Source organism: Aspergillus candidus (assembly GCF_002847045.1).
Source record: "Aspergillus candidus strain CBS 102.13 unplaced genomic scaffold BDW47scaffold_4, whole genome shotgun sequence".
In the NCBI taxonomy this organism is placed as follows: Eukaryota; Fungi; Ascomycota; class Eurotiomycetes; order Eurotiales; family Aspergillaceae; genus Aspergillus; species Aspergillus candidus.
Window position 1 is genome coordinate 73849 of NW_020194009.1, and position 16575 is coordinate 90423.

General features: G+C 50.8%; 2 protein-coding genes across 2 annotated transcripts; one reads left to right on the top strand and one right to left on the bottom strand.

Moving 5' to 3' along the window:
* Positions 1-3156: 3156 nt before the first annotated feature.
* Positions 3157-8712, top strand: BDW47DRAFT_99079 (UDP-N-acetylglucosaminyltransferase). Its single transcript, XM_024820806.1, has 3 exons — positions 3157-5311; positions 5378-7985; positions 8034-8712. The coding sequence occupies exons 1-3, from the start codon at positions 3570-3572 to the stop codon at positions 8661-8663; spliced, it is 4980 nt and encodes a 1659-aa protein (XP_024675454.1). The 5' UTR covers positions 3157-3569; the 3' UTR covers positions 8664-8712.
* Positions 8713-12862: 4150 nt separating this feature from the next.
* Positions 12863-13585, bottom strand: BDW47DRAFT_55188 (uncharacterized protein). The gene has a single exon (XM_024819295.1). The coding sequence runs from the start codon at positions 13419-13421 to the stop codon at positions 13020-13022; it is 402 nt and encodes a 133-aa protein (XP_024675455.1). The 5' UTR covers positions 13422-13585; the 3' UTR covers positions 12863-13019.
* Between the last annotated feature and the right edge of the window lie 2990 nt (positions 13586-16575).

Genomic DNA, 16575 nt, shown 5'->3' on the forward strand with positions numbered 1-16575 from the left:
GTTAGGTACATATCTATTTGTTTTCTTATACTATTTAGGTCTTAGGGGTGGTTCCTGTGATGTGATGAGATAGATGGTGGGATAAGAGGTGGGGGTGGGTAGGTTAAGGTGTTTTTTGTTAGGACCCCGCTTTTGGATGTTTCTTTTCGCTTTCTTTTGGAGTGGTGGTGGTGGTGGTGGCTGGTTCTTGTTTGTTGTCTGTTGTCTGTTTGTCCACGTTGGGTCAATCTCTAGGTAGGTAGATGTCATGGTGCGTGTGTGTAGACAGTATATGAGACAGGGGTAGAGATGTCTAACATGGGTGTCAGTGCGGCTACGATGAATATATATAGATGTAGGCAGATGTATATTATGTATGGATGAAGTATGTTCTCACATGTTCTTATTTCCCTTCCTTATCATTCCCGTGAAAGTAGATGTATTCCGCTTGATACTCTCCATCCTGGCATATAGAAGTATAAATATATATCCAGCCTAATGTTGAGACAGTAGATATGATGATGTACGTGGATTTATTTTCCCGTCCGATCAGAACGAGGTAGAGTTTGCCGATCCTCATTGGAGACCGCTCGTGACATGTTGATCGTCCAAAATGTTATCTTATTGGTAATGCAACGGTAGAGAGAGGTCAGTCGACCATCTATAACTGTCCTGTCTTAAGTGTCTATCTACCATCGTAGGAGGAAAGATCAAGCAAACAACAACCTCCAGCCCAGGCTGAAGTGTTGAGAGTTGAAAAGGCAGCGGACCCATTGTATAAAATTAATTAATTAAATCTGTTTAATTATATGGTAAGACCGGATGAAAATTCGTGTTCCCTCAGGGCTAGCAGCAGACGCCATGAAAGGATTCCAGTCCATGGCTTAATCGGCGGGGCGTGAGTGGATGGAGGATGGAGCGACGGGCTGAGGAAAGTTTGGGGATGATCCACTTGTTGGGATGGATTTTGAGTTGGACTGTCTGGGAGTGCTGATCTTTTTTATTTTTTATTATTATTATGATTGATATATTTATTTATCCTGTGCTGTTTTGGTATGGGGGTTGGCTTTTGTTCTCTTTCTGTTGATGGTATGGCTATTCTTTCTTTGCGAGTTCTTGGAGGGGTAGTATGCCTTGGGTTCCAAGAGGTGAATCGATAGAGAATGAAAGAAAAGTCCATGTATACCATATAGACTGGACAGGCATACTCATGCATTCAGCCTCTGGATGCATAGGGGCTGAGAAACCTGCCAATTCGGACGCGCCATGTAAGTCCTCGGAGGAGCCTCCCTCATCGTTGATTATCCTTGCATTGGCCATTGATTGGCACCGTGGAGCCTTGCTCACTTCCTTCCTGTCCCTTCAGTCAACCCGATGCTCCTCCGTCGAAAAACAATAGATCATCAATACCAGCCCTTTCTGATAACCATGTGGATAAACATGACTCCACTGGCAAGTACTTTGGGTCCATACCTAACTCCATAAGACAGAATCCGAAGTGCCAGATCGGCCACAGTTATGATCAACTGGGGTGGTGGAGTTCAAGACCCACTGAGGACCGGGGGTAACCAGCGTGGGTGGACCAGTGACGTTGAATGAGAGTCCACCGACGGAGTCGTCCAACTGGCTAGTGTCGGTCCATCCTCGCCGTTGGATCGTATGGGTGGGACTATGTGTGATCTTTCATTTCATCCTTCTCTCGTTCTCTTTTGATTCTTTTTTCTTTTTTCTTTTTTCTTTCTTCTTTCTTCTGTTTGCTTGATTAATTGTGACTCTTTGGCCCAGTGAAAATCTGTCCTATTGTCATAATATACTGTTATACTCAAGAGAGAGAGATATATATATATATATAAATATTATATATATATATATACATATTCAGTATAATACTGGTCAGCCCAAGCCACCGTCTAGGCGCTGGAGTGATTGGTGTGAATCCCGTCCAGTCCACCGACCCCACCACAATCCACCACATCCACACACATCCACCATCTCCACCATATCCAGAATAGGAACTGCCCCTCCCCACCTGTGTTCAAACCGGGAGCTACAGCCTGTTGCTTGGGCTCTTGTCTGTTTCTGTCTCCGTCAATATCCCGTTGTCTTGTTCTTTCTCATCTCTTCCGCTTGCTGGATATGAATTGTGTAGTCAATATTCTTGATGATGAGTCTTTCACAAAATTCATTCTCCTCTCTCGTTCTTGGAAGAGAAAAGGTAGGAGATTAGATTGTAGCTGGGCAGTTCTCTCGTCTCTTTTCTGTTCATTCAATATTAGATATTTATTTTATTTTGAATTATTATTATAATTATGTCTTGATCAACCTTCCGTTTGATTTCCTTATTATATGAAACTATTTTATTTTTATTTTATTGATTCTTTTCCTTTCTTTGCTCTTCCTTTTTCTTTCCTTTTATTATTTCTTCTTTTCTATTACCTTTTCTATCGACATTCTTTTGCCTATGTCTATTTTTTTTTTTCGCTTTTCCCTCGATCCAGTCGATAGTATTATATCAAATAATAGTCAATGTCTCGCCGGCCGTTGGATCTGCTCCGCCTTAGACTAACGCCCTACATCCGCTCTCTTGGACGTCTCACTTGGGTTCCAATCATCTGCTTTGACTGTCCATGTATCATTTTATTTAAATAATATAATATCAAATAAAATAAATCAAGAAAATCAATAATATGGAAAGGACCAACATCGGAACCTCTGAACAGACAGGTGGTGCCATGCTCAACCGCGACATCACTACTGTTTGACTCTACTTTTCCTTCTTTCTATTATCTAGATCAGGGGAAAAGAAAAGAAAAGAAATTAAAAACCCAGTCTGTAGTCACATTATATTATATATTATATCTATTTTATATTTTTAATGAAAAAAGTTCGAATATAATTCCCCCCAAGACAACATTTCCGCCAAGCGTCAAATCCCTCTTAGTCGTGCGGACACCTGCGTCCAAAGTGGAAAACCAACTCGATCCCTTTCCTCCCTTGCTTTTCATTCTTTCATTCTTTCATTCATTCCTTTCCCTCGCATCTTCCTTTCTCCTCCCCCTCCTTCCCCTACTTCTTACTTCTTCATCATTTCCACCCGCACATACCAGATACCATTTCCCCCCCTCTTGGATGGTATCTTGGCCCCAGCTCCAATTCCTCGCTCGATTCCACCCCATCCCTCCCACCCCCGCTCTCCTCCCCTAGCTTGATCTTCCACACCCAACCCAAACTTTCCCTCCACTGCTCAACTCCCCCATCCAGCGTTCATGTCGAGCCCCGAGATTAGCCGTAGGGGCTTTTGCTGAGTGTCTCCAGAGTCGCTTCCCGTCCAGGATGAGGTACAGAAAAAAACTAAAATTCGAGGATGCTCGTTGATACTTCGACAAGAGTGCTTGCGTGTGTGTCTGTTGATTTCTTATCGGACTGCTCTTCCACCTGGTCGCCGTTGCTCGCAGTCTTCTCCCTGCGATCCTGAAACGCCTCCTTGTTTTTCCTGATCTCCCGCCTGCAGAATCTATCTGCACCTGCCTCTGTTCCTGTCCGGTGGAGAACGAGCGGCGGGTGCGTTCGTCACTCGGTAGGGCTCCAAGATGATGCACTCGGTGGCGCCCTTTCCGCCAGTTCAGCCGCATCACCACATGGGTCACTACCGTGGTGTGGACACCATCGACCGCCCGTATGACTTCCATCCGGCACACCTTCCGACCTCCCTTTCTTACGAAACCCTGTCCAAGTACCCCGCCCTTTCGATCCCGCGAACCCGTCTCCAATACCCTCACCCCATCCATCGCATCGACGGTCCCGACACCACCGGCCCCGTGCCCAACCCGAGGCCCGCCAGCGAGCATGCGTTGCGGAGGAAAACCCCCAATGGTACAATCGCTGCGGGCTACGATGGCACCCCGGGCGACACCACCATCCAGCCGCCGGCGAGCAAACACATCCTGGTCTCCCCGCTCGATACCGCCCACCTGGTTCCGCCCCCGGCCGGGTTTCCGTTGGATGGCTGGCCCCAACCGCCGATCGATCCGTCGTCGTCGACGAACCATTTGAACTTCCCCCCCATGTACAAGAGCGAACCCATGCGAGTGTCGGGCGAGATCGTGCCGGGGCTCAACGGGACGGGTTGGGTCCGTTCGCTGAACTACGGCCCGGGCGTGGATTCGGTGTTGAACCAGTCACTGCCCGTCCAGCCCGCCCACCAGCGATACTACTGGAATAACGGCGCCTACGTGCCGACGGTCTTGCCCGCGACACTGCAGCCCTGTGTCGGTCCCACAGCCTCCGCAGGCACCGCCCCTTATGGGCCGTATTGGCCCGACGGCGTCTATATCCCCTACCGCCCCGCGGCCTTGCGAGATTCTCGTTACGATTCGCCGTTCGCCGCCGCGCCCACGCCATCCGCGGCGCGCTTCTTTGACGCTGCGCAACAACCCTTCAACCGCACCTCGATCCCATCCGGCGGCACTCACCCCGACCCCGGCGTCGCCTGGAACCCGAGTCCGTTAACCGTCATCGGTCACGACGCGCCGGCGAAGACGAACTTTCCGCCCCGGCACGCAGGGCCCAAAACCGTGGACCTGACCTCCAACCAGCGGGTCCTTCCTTACCACACCCGCCAGGCCGATGCGGGCTCCCGGTCTTCCGCGCGCCAGCCCGGTCCGGGCCACGAACCCTATCCGCCCTGGCCGAGTTATTCGGGCGGTGTCAGTCTCCAGACCGGTGGACAGCCCGGCAATGCACGCGCGGCGAATGTAGAATTCAAAGAGAAGGCCCTGGCCTGGGCTCACTCGGTCTATGTCGATCTGCTCGCGTCCATCCATCAGGCCCGGCGAAATAGCACCGCGAACGCCGGCGCCGACGGCCCACACCCGCGACTCCTCAAACCCAGCATCTACCCCAAACCGCCGCGGCAGCCCGGGGTGGATTTCTCCCCCGGACACGCACCCGAGATCACCCGCCATAACAGCTACCCGTCCAGCCAGTATGACCTCCACGCACCGAAAACGAACGTCCCGGGTGCCCATGACCCCCATCGTCCGCTCGACCGTTCGTCCGTCCAACTGCAGCCGGTGGCTCCAGACGTGCAGATGCTCGATCGACTGCGTTATACGGGCCGATTGACGGCCTCCCGCTTCCCCACGGGCCCCTTCGGCGAGACCTCCCCCGCGGCGAATGCTGCCTCGGCCCTGGAAACGCTGTCGAGTCTCTGCATGCAGAGCAACTGGGAATGGATTGATGGGATGCTTCTGGGTGGTTGTCTAGCTTACGGGCTGGGAGACTATCAGAAAGCGGTGCGATGGTACTCGCGGATCATTGCCCGAGATTCGACGTGAGTATAGAGTTCCCAGCGGTCTGCGGTTGTCATTCTTTGTTAATCTTTTTCTTCTTCATCTAGGAATGTCGAGGCAATCTCCAATCTCGCCGCCACGTGTTTGGTGCTGGACCGTCGCGACGAGGCGTTGCAACATTGGCAACATGTCGTGAAGCTTCGCCCGAGCTTCTTCGAGGCGGTTGAACATCTCATCGGGCTTCTGTGTAGCAGTCAGCGTGGGAAGGAGGCCGTCAACGTCATTGAGTACGTGCAGAAGTCCTTGTCCCATCCGAAAAACGGGGATTGCTTCACCGCCGACGAGCCTGCCAGCGAACCCGACAGCGATGGGGAGAGCAGGTCGTCGAGTATGTCGGATTTCGGGTCCTACGAAAAGGTGTCTTTTGATTATGACGATGACTTCAACCGACCGGCGCCGTCCAACCTGGCTTCGGCGGAGACGACGGCGGCGGGTTTTGGGTCGAGCGGCTATGCCATCCCCGGGTCGGACAACGGCCGCATGCTTGCTCTGGTGCATGCCAAGGGGAATATGCTCTATGCGTTGGGTGACAATGCGGGGGCGGCGTTGGCCTTTGAAGATGCCATTCTCACCGCCGCGGGCAGACGACCCCACGGCATCCAGGGTCTGATCAAGCAGATCTTCGCGGCCTTCTCCCAAGGATCCCGCAATCACTACCCGGCTCACGAGAAACGAAGCTCCCACGAGACCATCCTCCTCTACCCGGACAAGGCCCTGCAGACGTCGAAGTTGGTCTTTGCCACCAACGGGACCCCCCCGGGCCTCCGATACGTCGCCGAAGGGCTTGCCCGGAAGGCGGCCATCTCGACCACGAGCAATTCCTTGTTGTCACTCGCCAAGATCTACCAAGATGGGATGTCCAACGTCTCTACGTCCGGCGTCCCCCGAGCTGCCCCTAGCGTTCGGGATATTTTGGCACTGTATTATTTGTCACTGTCTCTCCAGCCCAGCCCGTCCACCGCGAACAACGTGGGGATCTTGCTGGCGGGCATCCAGAACAACCCCGCCCACGGTCTTCCGCGGTCGAGCGGGGAGATCCAGCATCCTGAGATCCCGGGCGTCATCCCGGGCAGTGGGATCTCGTTGGCGCTGGCATATTACAATTATGGACTGCATCTGGACTCTCGACATGCGCACCTCTACACCAACCTGGGCAGTTTGCTGAAGGATATTGGTCAACTTCAGGCTGCCATTCGCATGTACGAGCAGGCGGTCCAGTGCGATAATAATTTCGACATTGCCCTGGCCAACCTGGCCAATGCCGTCAAGGATGCCGGTCGGGTCAACGACGCCATCAAATACTACCGCCGCGCCGTCCAGGTCAACCCCGAGTTTGCCGAAGCCGTCTGCGGGCTAGCGAACGCTTTGAACTCTGTCTGTAACTGGGCGGGCCGAGGCGGTGTCTCGAACGGATATGGTTTCCGCGATAGGTGGCATGTGAATGAGCAAGGCATGCTCCGCGATTCGGCCAACATCGACCCGGGGACGGGCTGGATCCGGCGCGTGGTGGATATTGTCGACCGGCAACTGAAAGAGGGAGAGACCTGGGGTCGTGGTCTGCTGACCCCCAACTCGATCCAACAGCTCTGTGCACAGATGGCCCCCGCGCTGTATTCCTGTCGGTCGGCGCCGGGGACACTCGCCACCACCCTGCAGTCGTGGGCGGGACAGAAGTGGGAAGGTTCACGGATCGTGCGGCTGGTCGAGCGTGCCGTGCGATCGATCACCTGGCAGTGGTACCAGGATCGCTATGTTCACGGCAAAGAGTATCCGCTATCCAAGTACCGACGGCCGCAGCTGCCGTCGGGCCTGTCCGCACCCAACGCTCCCACCGTCCTGCCATTTCACACCTTCACCTGCCCCCTTTCTGCCCGACAGATCCGACAGATCTCGCAGCGGAATGGCCTGCGGATCTCCTGCTCCACGCTACGGTCTCCGTGGCTGCCGGCGACGGTTTACCAGCCACCCGCGCCGCCCAACCCCTACCTCAAAGTCGGCTACGTGTCGTCGGACTTCAACAACCACCCCCTCGCCCATCTGATGCAGTCCGTGTTTGGACTGCACAATCCGTCCAAGGTGAAGGCATATTGTTACGCCACCACCGCTAGTGACCAGTCGATCCACCGACACCAGATTGAAAAGGAGGCGCCGGTGTTCCACGACGCCAGTGTATGGTCTGTGGACCGGCTCGTGCGGCAGATCGTGGCGGACGGGATCCACATCCTCATCAACCTGAACGGTTATACGCGAGGTGCCCGCAACGAGGTCTTCGCCGCGCGGCCTGCGCCCATCCACATGTCTTTCATGGGCTTTGCAGGGACGCTGGGGGCCGAATGGTGCGATTACATCCTGGCGGACCAGATCTCGATCCCGCCAGACACGCTTACCCCGGGCCGACGCACCGCCCGCATCGGCGATCGCGTTATGGAGGAGGACCACGGTGAGGAACTCGAAGACTGGGTGTACGGTGAGAAGATTGTCTTCACTCGTTCGACCTTCTTCTGCTGTGACCACCGACAGAGCGCCCCTGACGCTTCGGATATGCGTCTCACCTGGGAGCAGGAGCAAGAGGCACGGTGGCGCATGCGGAGGGAACTCTTTCCCAACCTCCCGGAGAATACCATCATTTTGGGGAATTTCAACCAGCTGTATAAGGTTAGTCATTTCCTCGATTAAACAAATATCCCGTACTGACTCTTCCAGATTGAACCGACGACTTTCCGCACTTGGCTGCGTATCTTGGCACGCATCCCGAATGCCGTGCTCTGGCTCCTCCGCTTCCCCGACCTTGGGGAGCAGAACCTCAAAGACACCGCCGCCCAGTGGGCAGACGAGAAAACAGCGTCTCGGATCATCTTCACCGACGTGGCACCCAAGAACACGCATATTTCGCGAGCGAAAGTGCTAGATCTCTTCCTCGACACGCCGGAATGCAACGCACACACAACCGCAACGGACGTCCTGTGGAGCGGGACCCCGCTGCTGACATACCCGCGCTACAAATACAAAATGTGCTCCCGAATGGCGAGCAGCATCCTGAGCAGCGCCCTCCCCAACACCGACGCAGGCCACCAAGCCCGCGACGACCTGATCGCCACGTCAGACGAAGACTACGAGAACAAGGCCGCTCGCCTGTGCCACAGCCTCCAGTACCAGCCTGGCTGTGGCGGCCGCACGCGCGGCAGGCTGACGGACCTGCGCCAGATGCTCTTTCGGGAGAGAGCGAGGAGCAATCTGTTTGATACGAACCGGTGGGTTCGGGATTTAGAAAATGCTTATGAACAGGTCTGGAAACAGTGGGTGAATGGCGAAGAAGGTGATATCTGGTTATGATTATACCCCTTGAGCGATTTTTCTTTCTTTCTTTTTTTTTTTTCATTTTCATCTTGACACTATTTGTCTTTCGATTACCCTATGTAGCTTTACTTTTGTTTGTTTGTTTGATTTCTACGGATCTATGTTGTGGTTTCTTCCTGTCTATCTATCTATCATCTCAGATGTATGTATGTATATATGCATGTACATGTATGTCGGAGAAAAGATGATGATGGGATTTGGTGCATGCTGGCGTTATATAGGTGATGGAAGGATCAGTCCAGCCTAGGTATGGCTCGGCTCAATGATGATGATTCCTGGCAGCTGGCAGAAAGACGGCCAGTTTACCTATTCAACCTCTTGGTATTCGCAGTAGCATATACTATCAACTCCGCTATCAACTCTACTATGTATGGTGGATGGTCGTGACATCTCATGACCCACTGTCAATCTTTATCCCATCCATCCCATCCATCCCATCCATTCTTGGAATGCACGACATACACAAACACAAACACAAACAACAGCCAAGAGACGAATTCCCAAGAAGTGACTATACAAAACCAGAAAATAGAGACCCTCTCGGCCTCCATCCACCTCCGTGGTATCTGTGTATAAAAGAAAAGACACGTAATCAGCCGACATGACAGTCGACTTATAGTCTTGACCTACATGAACTGAAATTGTTGTTTGGACTCTTCAAAAAAACCTTTTTTTTTTCTTTCTTTTTGGTTGTATCTCGTTTATCCACGCTGTCAATACCATCAGTGTTGCTGATATTGACATCATGGTCGTTTATATTGGTCTTCCTAGGCGGGATAAAGATATACACTCCGAGTCTTTCCTTGATGGTCTTTGGTTTAGGGAGGATATGAATATAGTAATAACTAAGAAAGCCTCACTCTCACTCTCACTTTGGACTCTACCCTAGACTCCGTACTTGAGACTAGACTAGACTAGACTCCAGACTCCAGACTAGATCCTAACCCACAGACCCCAACCAACTCTCACCATAAAAGAAGTAAATAATCATTTCAAAGGTAGACAAAAGAAAATCCAACTACAAAACAAACGATAAGAATAAGCAGGCAAAAAACGCACAAAAGAAGCAAACATAAAAATAAAAACAAAGTAGATGATTTATGTACCAACCGCCTCACTATCAAATCAAGGTTGTGTATGTATGTGTGTATGTACATCCACCACTCATTTCCGGGTTTCTTTCTTTAGGTCTTTCTTTCTTTTTTCCTTTCGGGGTGGGTATAGCTGGGATTGTTATGTCTATATGGGGATTGGTATAGCTGGGTTGGGTATTGATTATACCCTGTTAGTTAGGTGCTTGCTTGCTTGCTGGCTGCTTACTGATTGCTTTCTTACTTACTTACCGTTTGGGACTGGGTTTTTGGTGGTGGATAGTAGATATCAAATGGTAAATACTACTAATGTAGGGATTGATTGAAATGGATTGGTTGCTGGTATCTAGGTAGTAGGTGATAGTATGTAGCAGGTAGCAGTAGTAGTAGTAGTAGCAGGTAGTACCTACGATAGGTCGTAGTAGACACCCAGGCAGAAGGTAGCAGTGCATAGCTACATAGGTACATCTCCTTTCTTAGTACTCACCTCCTACTACCCACCTACCTAGCCATAATTCTAACTAATATCATGCACCTGGTCCTTTTCGGATATCCCTACATCTTCTTACATACTACCTACTACTTACCCGAGCAAGGGTCCTAGCATACTGACTATTCGCTTTAGTAGGTGCGCTTGATAACTGGTACATAAGTACATACTTGATCTAGAGTCGACTGTACTATACATATACGAGATGGTGCACCCTCGCCCTCGCCCTCATCTTCATACACAAAGAGCCTTGAAGGGATGAGTATGGACGGATATGGATATGGGTTGAGAGATGGGGGAGCGTGGAGGAAGGAGGGGAGTGACAACCCGTATGTCCAGAAACAGGGCAAAAATCAGTTGTGTTTATAACGGGGCTGCAGGAGGGGTGTTGGGGGTGTCTTTCTTGCTTGCTTACTTGCACTTGCTTTCTTTCGTTCTTTCTTCTTGCCCTGCTTGTACGGGGTACAGCGTGAGCAACCTATTACTTACTCACTTATTTGCCCCGTACCGAATTACTCATTTACTTAGTTTGTTAATGTAGTACGGAGTAGTAGTAGAGTTGGTTATCCAGTTGGGGTCCCACCGTTGTGATACCAATCCATCGGGGTTGGTTCTAGGGTCCTTTATATGGGGATGTATTATTTTCTTTATCTTATATCTTATATTTCATATGTTATATATGTCGTATATGTCATGCATGTTATACCCTTGGGAATGGCGTTTTCCTCCCCGTCGTTTGATTATACGGATTACTTATAAGCATTGGTAAATCACAAAGAAAGGGGGTTTACTAAAGCCTCACACGTTCAAGTACAAGCCATGTGTCGTACACACTACTTACCTCTTCTTAGTACACAGTACTAAGTACTAAGTACAGTACCTAACTACCACATACCACCAAGACCAGAAACCAAGAAAGACCAAGACGGCACCAACCCTCGGAAATATGGTCCCGTCCCAGCAAAAGGAGCCAGCCCCACCTGACTCGCCTCATTCTCAGACAATGGAGAAAACAGAAAATCAGTACCCTATGAAAGGGGATAGAAAGAACGCAACTGTAGGCTCGACGGACCAGGCGGCCAGTCCAGCAGCCAGTGCAGCGGGTCTTGGGCTCTGAATGGGGGAAAAACGCCGCCGCATGGCGGACCCGCCTTGCCTTGCCTTGCCTCCTCTTCTTTCTCTGCGCTACGACTGCTTGGTGTGACTGACTGACTGACTGACTATCCACTGTCTGCAAGCGTTGTTGTTGGTCTTGGGACCTTTGAGGAGAGGGGGCGTTTCTGGCCCGTGGTCTATTGGGGTGTGGCGGCGGAGACGTGACGGGGGGGAGGGGGGGTGGGTGCTGTAAGTACTAGGTAGGTAGGTAGGCAACCAGAAAGGGCATGCAGGGAGAGGGTGGAGTGTGATGGAGTCAGGTGTGATGATGGATACGGACGGATGATGTATGATGATGAATGATGTGGTGGTGGTGGTGGTGGTGGTCGTGTCGTGTCCTTCCTTGATGCTAGCTGTTCTTTTTACTTTTAGGGAGGATCACCGTTCTGAATTGACGTTTCTGGTGAGGGGTTTTTGTCTTCCCTTTTTCTTTTTCTTTTTATTTATTCAATTTTTTACTTCTCGCCCCCTCTTGGTAGGGTTGATAGTCCCATGTTACTTGTACTGCTTGCCAGGGCCGGGACTGGGGCCGGGACCACATGGATCGTCTAGTTTGTCCTAGATCGGGTTGTTGCGTTTTTGACTGAGGGTGTTCTATTTCTTTGGACAAGAACGAGGTTGCTCATTCAACTTGGGTCCAAGACATAAATCAATATTTAAATATATGTTGACACTGGAAAGAGCGTTTCCAGCAACGTCTGTCAGTGTCAGCAACCACAAACTGCCTCTGAACTCCTGACCCAAGATAGTTAGAGTGGAGGAAAAGACACGGCACGGGCCCCTCTCAGGGTTGGATCGAGTCAGTCTAGGGCAGCTACCTCGACCAAGGGTCCCAAGGGAATTGAACCGTAGTTGCGCTTATACCCTTGACCCGAGCGCCGGGGACTGAGAGGCTGAATGGGGAGGGAAAGACTGGGACCCTTCAGATTGAGTTTTAATCGGATAGATTGGGTTTAGATTCATCCATGATTGGTGTTTGGTTTGGAGTTGGTAACCAGTAAGCAGTCACCAGTTGTGGTTTCGTTATGTTTTTTTTTTTTCTTTTCCCTTGTTGGGTGGGCTTCTCGTTTGGTTTTTTTGTTTGCGTTCGAACTTCGCACGAGTTCATCCGCACTACTGGGAAGAGTGAATCAATTACTAAAAAAAATAAGCAGGAAAAGAAATGAAAAGGAATAAAAAGAGTAAAGAAAGGGAAATTCAGGCTTCCGTCACTGACTCGGATTGACACCTAAACGGTGAGGAATAAACTTCCAGGGTGACGACGCAGATGGGTAAACGAGACATGGTTTGTGGTTTTATTTTCTTTTTCTTTCATTTTATTTTTTTTCTTTCTTGTTTGTTTTCCCGTTGCTTTTCCAACGGTCGACCCGGAAAGACCAGTTTTGGCTTTGAGGCCGTTGGGGTTGTCTCTGCTTACTTTCTGACCTGCTTCTGATTTTCTTTTCCCCCTTCGTTTTCTTGGGTTTTCTCCTCTTCGACCAAGGGTCGCATTCGTCTGGCCAGACCCACGACAGGCCGTTTGAAACGTGTCTGTTACTTACCCATCCGTCGCGGTAAAAGGTCGATTTCCCCAGTAAGCTTCGGTTGAGGATGCTGTCACATCACCTTGCATGACAGCCTATCATTTGACCGGCCTCGCGAGTGCCACCGGGACAATGAACGGCATGGCTGGCTGGCTGGTCTGGGCTTGTCGAGCCGTCGTAAGGATCTCATCCTGCTGATCGGGATCATCTCCAGGCGAGACATGACAATTATTGACGGGAGCGCTTCACAGAAGGGGACACGGTGAAGAGAAGCGAGGGCTAACTTTGAGGTGGTGGTCGCACGAGGGAGAGAGACTTTGGTCGGCAGGACGGAGAATGAAGTAGCGAGCAACCGACAACTTGAACTGATGAAAGTGACTCCAATACTAGCAGTAATGGCCATACGGTACACCGGGAACCAACAACCTGGCGTCATTCCCCGAGGTTTCAGTTCACGTCGCACACCCATATGCATCGCGTCCTCTGAATCTAGCAGCCACCATTTCAATTCTGATTGCCCGTTCTCGTGATATTTGAAGACTGGTGAAGCGTGAACCCTACAGGGTCAATCCTAGGCAGATAGGGAAAGTTCTGCTTTTTCAGCAGCGTCGCACAAGGTCAGGGTGCACTGTATCGAACACAGCTTGCACACATAGAGGCAGTAGGAGGAAGAGAAAGATGGAGGAGTCCTCGAAGACCGGGCGGGCCGGGCGGCTACGGGCATGGGGAAAGCCCTAAACCCGGCAGGCTGGGCGCAGCATCTTGTGCCTCCAGGGAACACAACTGGGCAAATCGGGAATCACGATGGTCCCCGAAGGGAAAAAGAATGAACCCCGATCAGAGAAGGCATCCAATCGCAGGCTGTGCTTTATCTTCAGGCCTTTTGGTCCTCCGCATTGCATCTCATGCTAATCCCCGGTGACATGGCGCTACGTCATGTTTCGGTACTCGTGCCATACAATCGTCCAGACAATCGCCAGTGAACCGCAGATGCGATGAGACTGGTTTACCGTTGATCGTGAAGAGGTCTAGGAATGCCAATCAAGCTCTATATCTACGGGTCGGCCGTTGTTGCTCTCGTTCTTGGATCTCGGGTCCAGACCCACGAGAGCTGTCATCTGCGTCTATTCTGACATCGACGGTTTGTCTCGTGGATCTCTCAGGAAACTCAGAATCACCAATCATCCACCGTGTTTCAATCTCGCCACGAATAGTACAATGCAGGTGTAGCTGGTGTTTGACTTCGAGGAAAGGGTTTGGATGTCTCAATGCAATGCACTGATTACAATATGCCGTGTAAATCTCCAGATATATATCTGTGCATATGTGCATGCACATAGTTGTACACTGGTGCATAAGATGCTTGGCGACAGAATATCGGTCATGGGTTACATGTGCATGAATCATGGCCGACAGACAAGACACTATGAGGATTGCGGGTTAGACCTCGAGATCCTCAGATCGTCGTTTCTGGCCGGCTGATTGGTACTGGCCTCGATTGGGTAGGAGACTGCGATGACGGAGTCGATTCAGGCGAAGGAAGCGAGGGCGTGGATCTAGCCAGGTAGAGAAAGGGAGGGAGAAAAAGGGGGAAAGCCGACAAAGACAGACCCAAATCGAATGACGCCCAAAGATCGAGCCAAGAGAATGACCACCAAAATCCAGGTGGTCATCTGCAGGACCGAATTGGCTGCAGCCAGAGCTGATATCCCACCAAACAGAACAAACTGCCCACCACCCAAAGAAACCTGTGAGTGCTCGGACCTCCTGAGGTTCGCAGACCGCGAGGCCCGACAGTCAGGAAACAGCGGCGGATGCGAGAGGGCCGTTCGCTCCACTCTTTGCTCCCCAGGGTAGTAGTCCGGCAATCCCTGCCTTATTATGATTATTATTATGATCATAATAATAATATTATTTTAAATCATTCTATTTATTATTGATTTATTAGTGTAATATTTTTTCTGTTATTATTTTGACTAATAATTTCAAATCCACTACTCCAGGCATGCCTATGCGAGGTAACGCAACAGATTTCGTGCGTGGCAGAAAACCCCCCTCCCCCTTGCTGGATGGAAAAAAATCATACCGATGATTTTTCCATGTTGGTCCATGACTTTTGAAAAACGTGTTCAGGGGGAAAGGAAATCAATGGAAATTTGACAGGTAATATAGAGTGTTCTCCAGTTTTTCCTCATCAATCTAGTTCGTATGAGGAACGAGGTGATCAAAGTCACAAGTTTCAGAATGAGACAGCCATCCTCCCAGCCGTTATGGGAAGTAGACTGATCCTGCATCCATGCCTGAGGCAGACCGATTCAACCAGCCAGCCAGCCCCGGCGTTGATCGGCATCCAAGGGCCCCGTTGTTCCGTACCTGTAGGTCCCATCGCTCACTCACACTCTCTCGCGGTACGAAGCACCCGATTGTTTTTTTTTTCTTTTTCTTTTCCCTTTTGGCCCGATTTCGTACAGGGTACATCCCAGTTAGGGGCGCTAACAATCCAGACTGCCAGGGGTCAATATCAAATCCTGCCAGTGTCTCTGATTGGTACCAATCCCAGGGGACACCGGGGACCACTAACCTAGTCTAAAGCTGGCGTAGCACCGCGCATCCTAGTCCCTCGAGTGTACGGAGGGGGGGGGGTGGAGGGGGGACTCTTGCCCGGATTCTTCGTGATCCGTGAATCAATTCAATCAATCAATCAATAACAGCAATAAAAATAAACACCTTAATTACCATTACCATGATAATGGCCGTGCTGACCTAACTTCCAGCCCCCCCCCCCCCCCCCCCAAACTGCTCCATACAGACCAACTTCGACCCGCGGAAAGCGATCTTATAGGCGAGGGAGAGCCTGAGGCCAATCTGAAAGACTCAAATAAGGAGATCGCCGTGATGTTACCAGCCGTTTTACTTACTGGGGGCGGATTGGGAGGGGGCTTATGACCTGTCACTTACACTTACACCTTTTTTTTTCTTTTTCCTTCTTCTCTTTCTTGTTTAGGTTAACGGTGGTTGAGACTGGCTTGTGTGTGAGACACCCTGGTGTTTGATCGGCTGTCTTTCTTGTCCCTTTCTATGGGGGAAGTCTTTTCTTACAGCATCCCTTCCTTCCGTCTGATGGTTTTCGATAGGGATTGTCAGGGTCCTGGTATGCATGCAAGATGAGAGATCGATGATCTATTTCCAGGGTGCGACGACGTCTGTCTGTATCATCGAATCCTCCTGTATGACTATCTTGCCTTGTGTAGGTAACTACCCTACCCATGTAGGTAATTGTAGGTATTCGTATGTACGAGTATGTACGGTCGTATGTAAGTATGTACGTCCGATGCGTTTGTACACCTACACGGCAACCTAACCCTCCGTTCCACGAGGTTGGATAGCGGGCACCCGTCCACATGGCTCTCCCGTAACCCTCCCATGGCGTTTGATGCAATGCGAATAGTTCGTCACCGGGTTCCTGTTCCCCCCGAATGGGGTGAAACTTTGCCCGAAGGTACGAGCGGTGGCTTGTCTATTCTCGAGATGCTGCAGAGTAGAAAGTTTCGTTCGCAGTGATAGTGATGACTATTGATTTGGAATTGGTAGTAGGATTAGAAGAAGGTTCGCGGGTCGGGGATTGACAG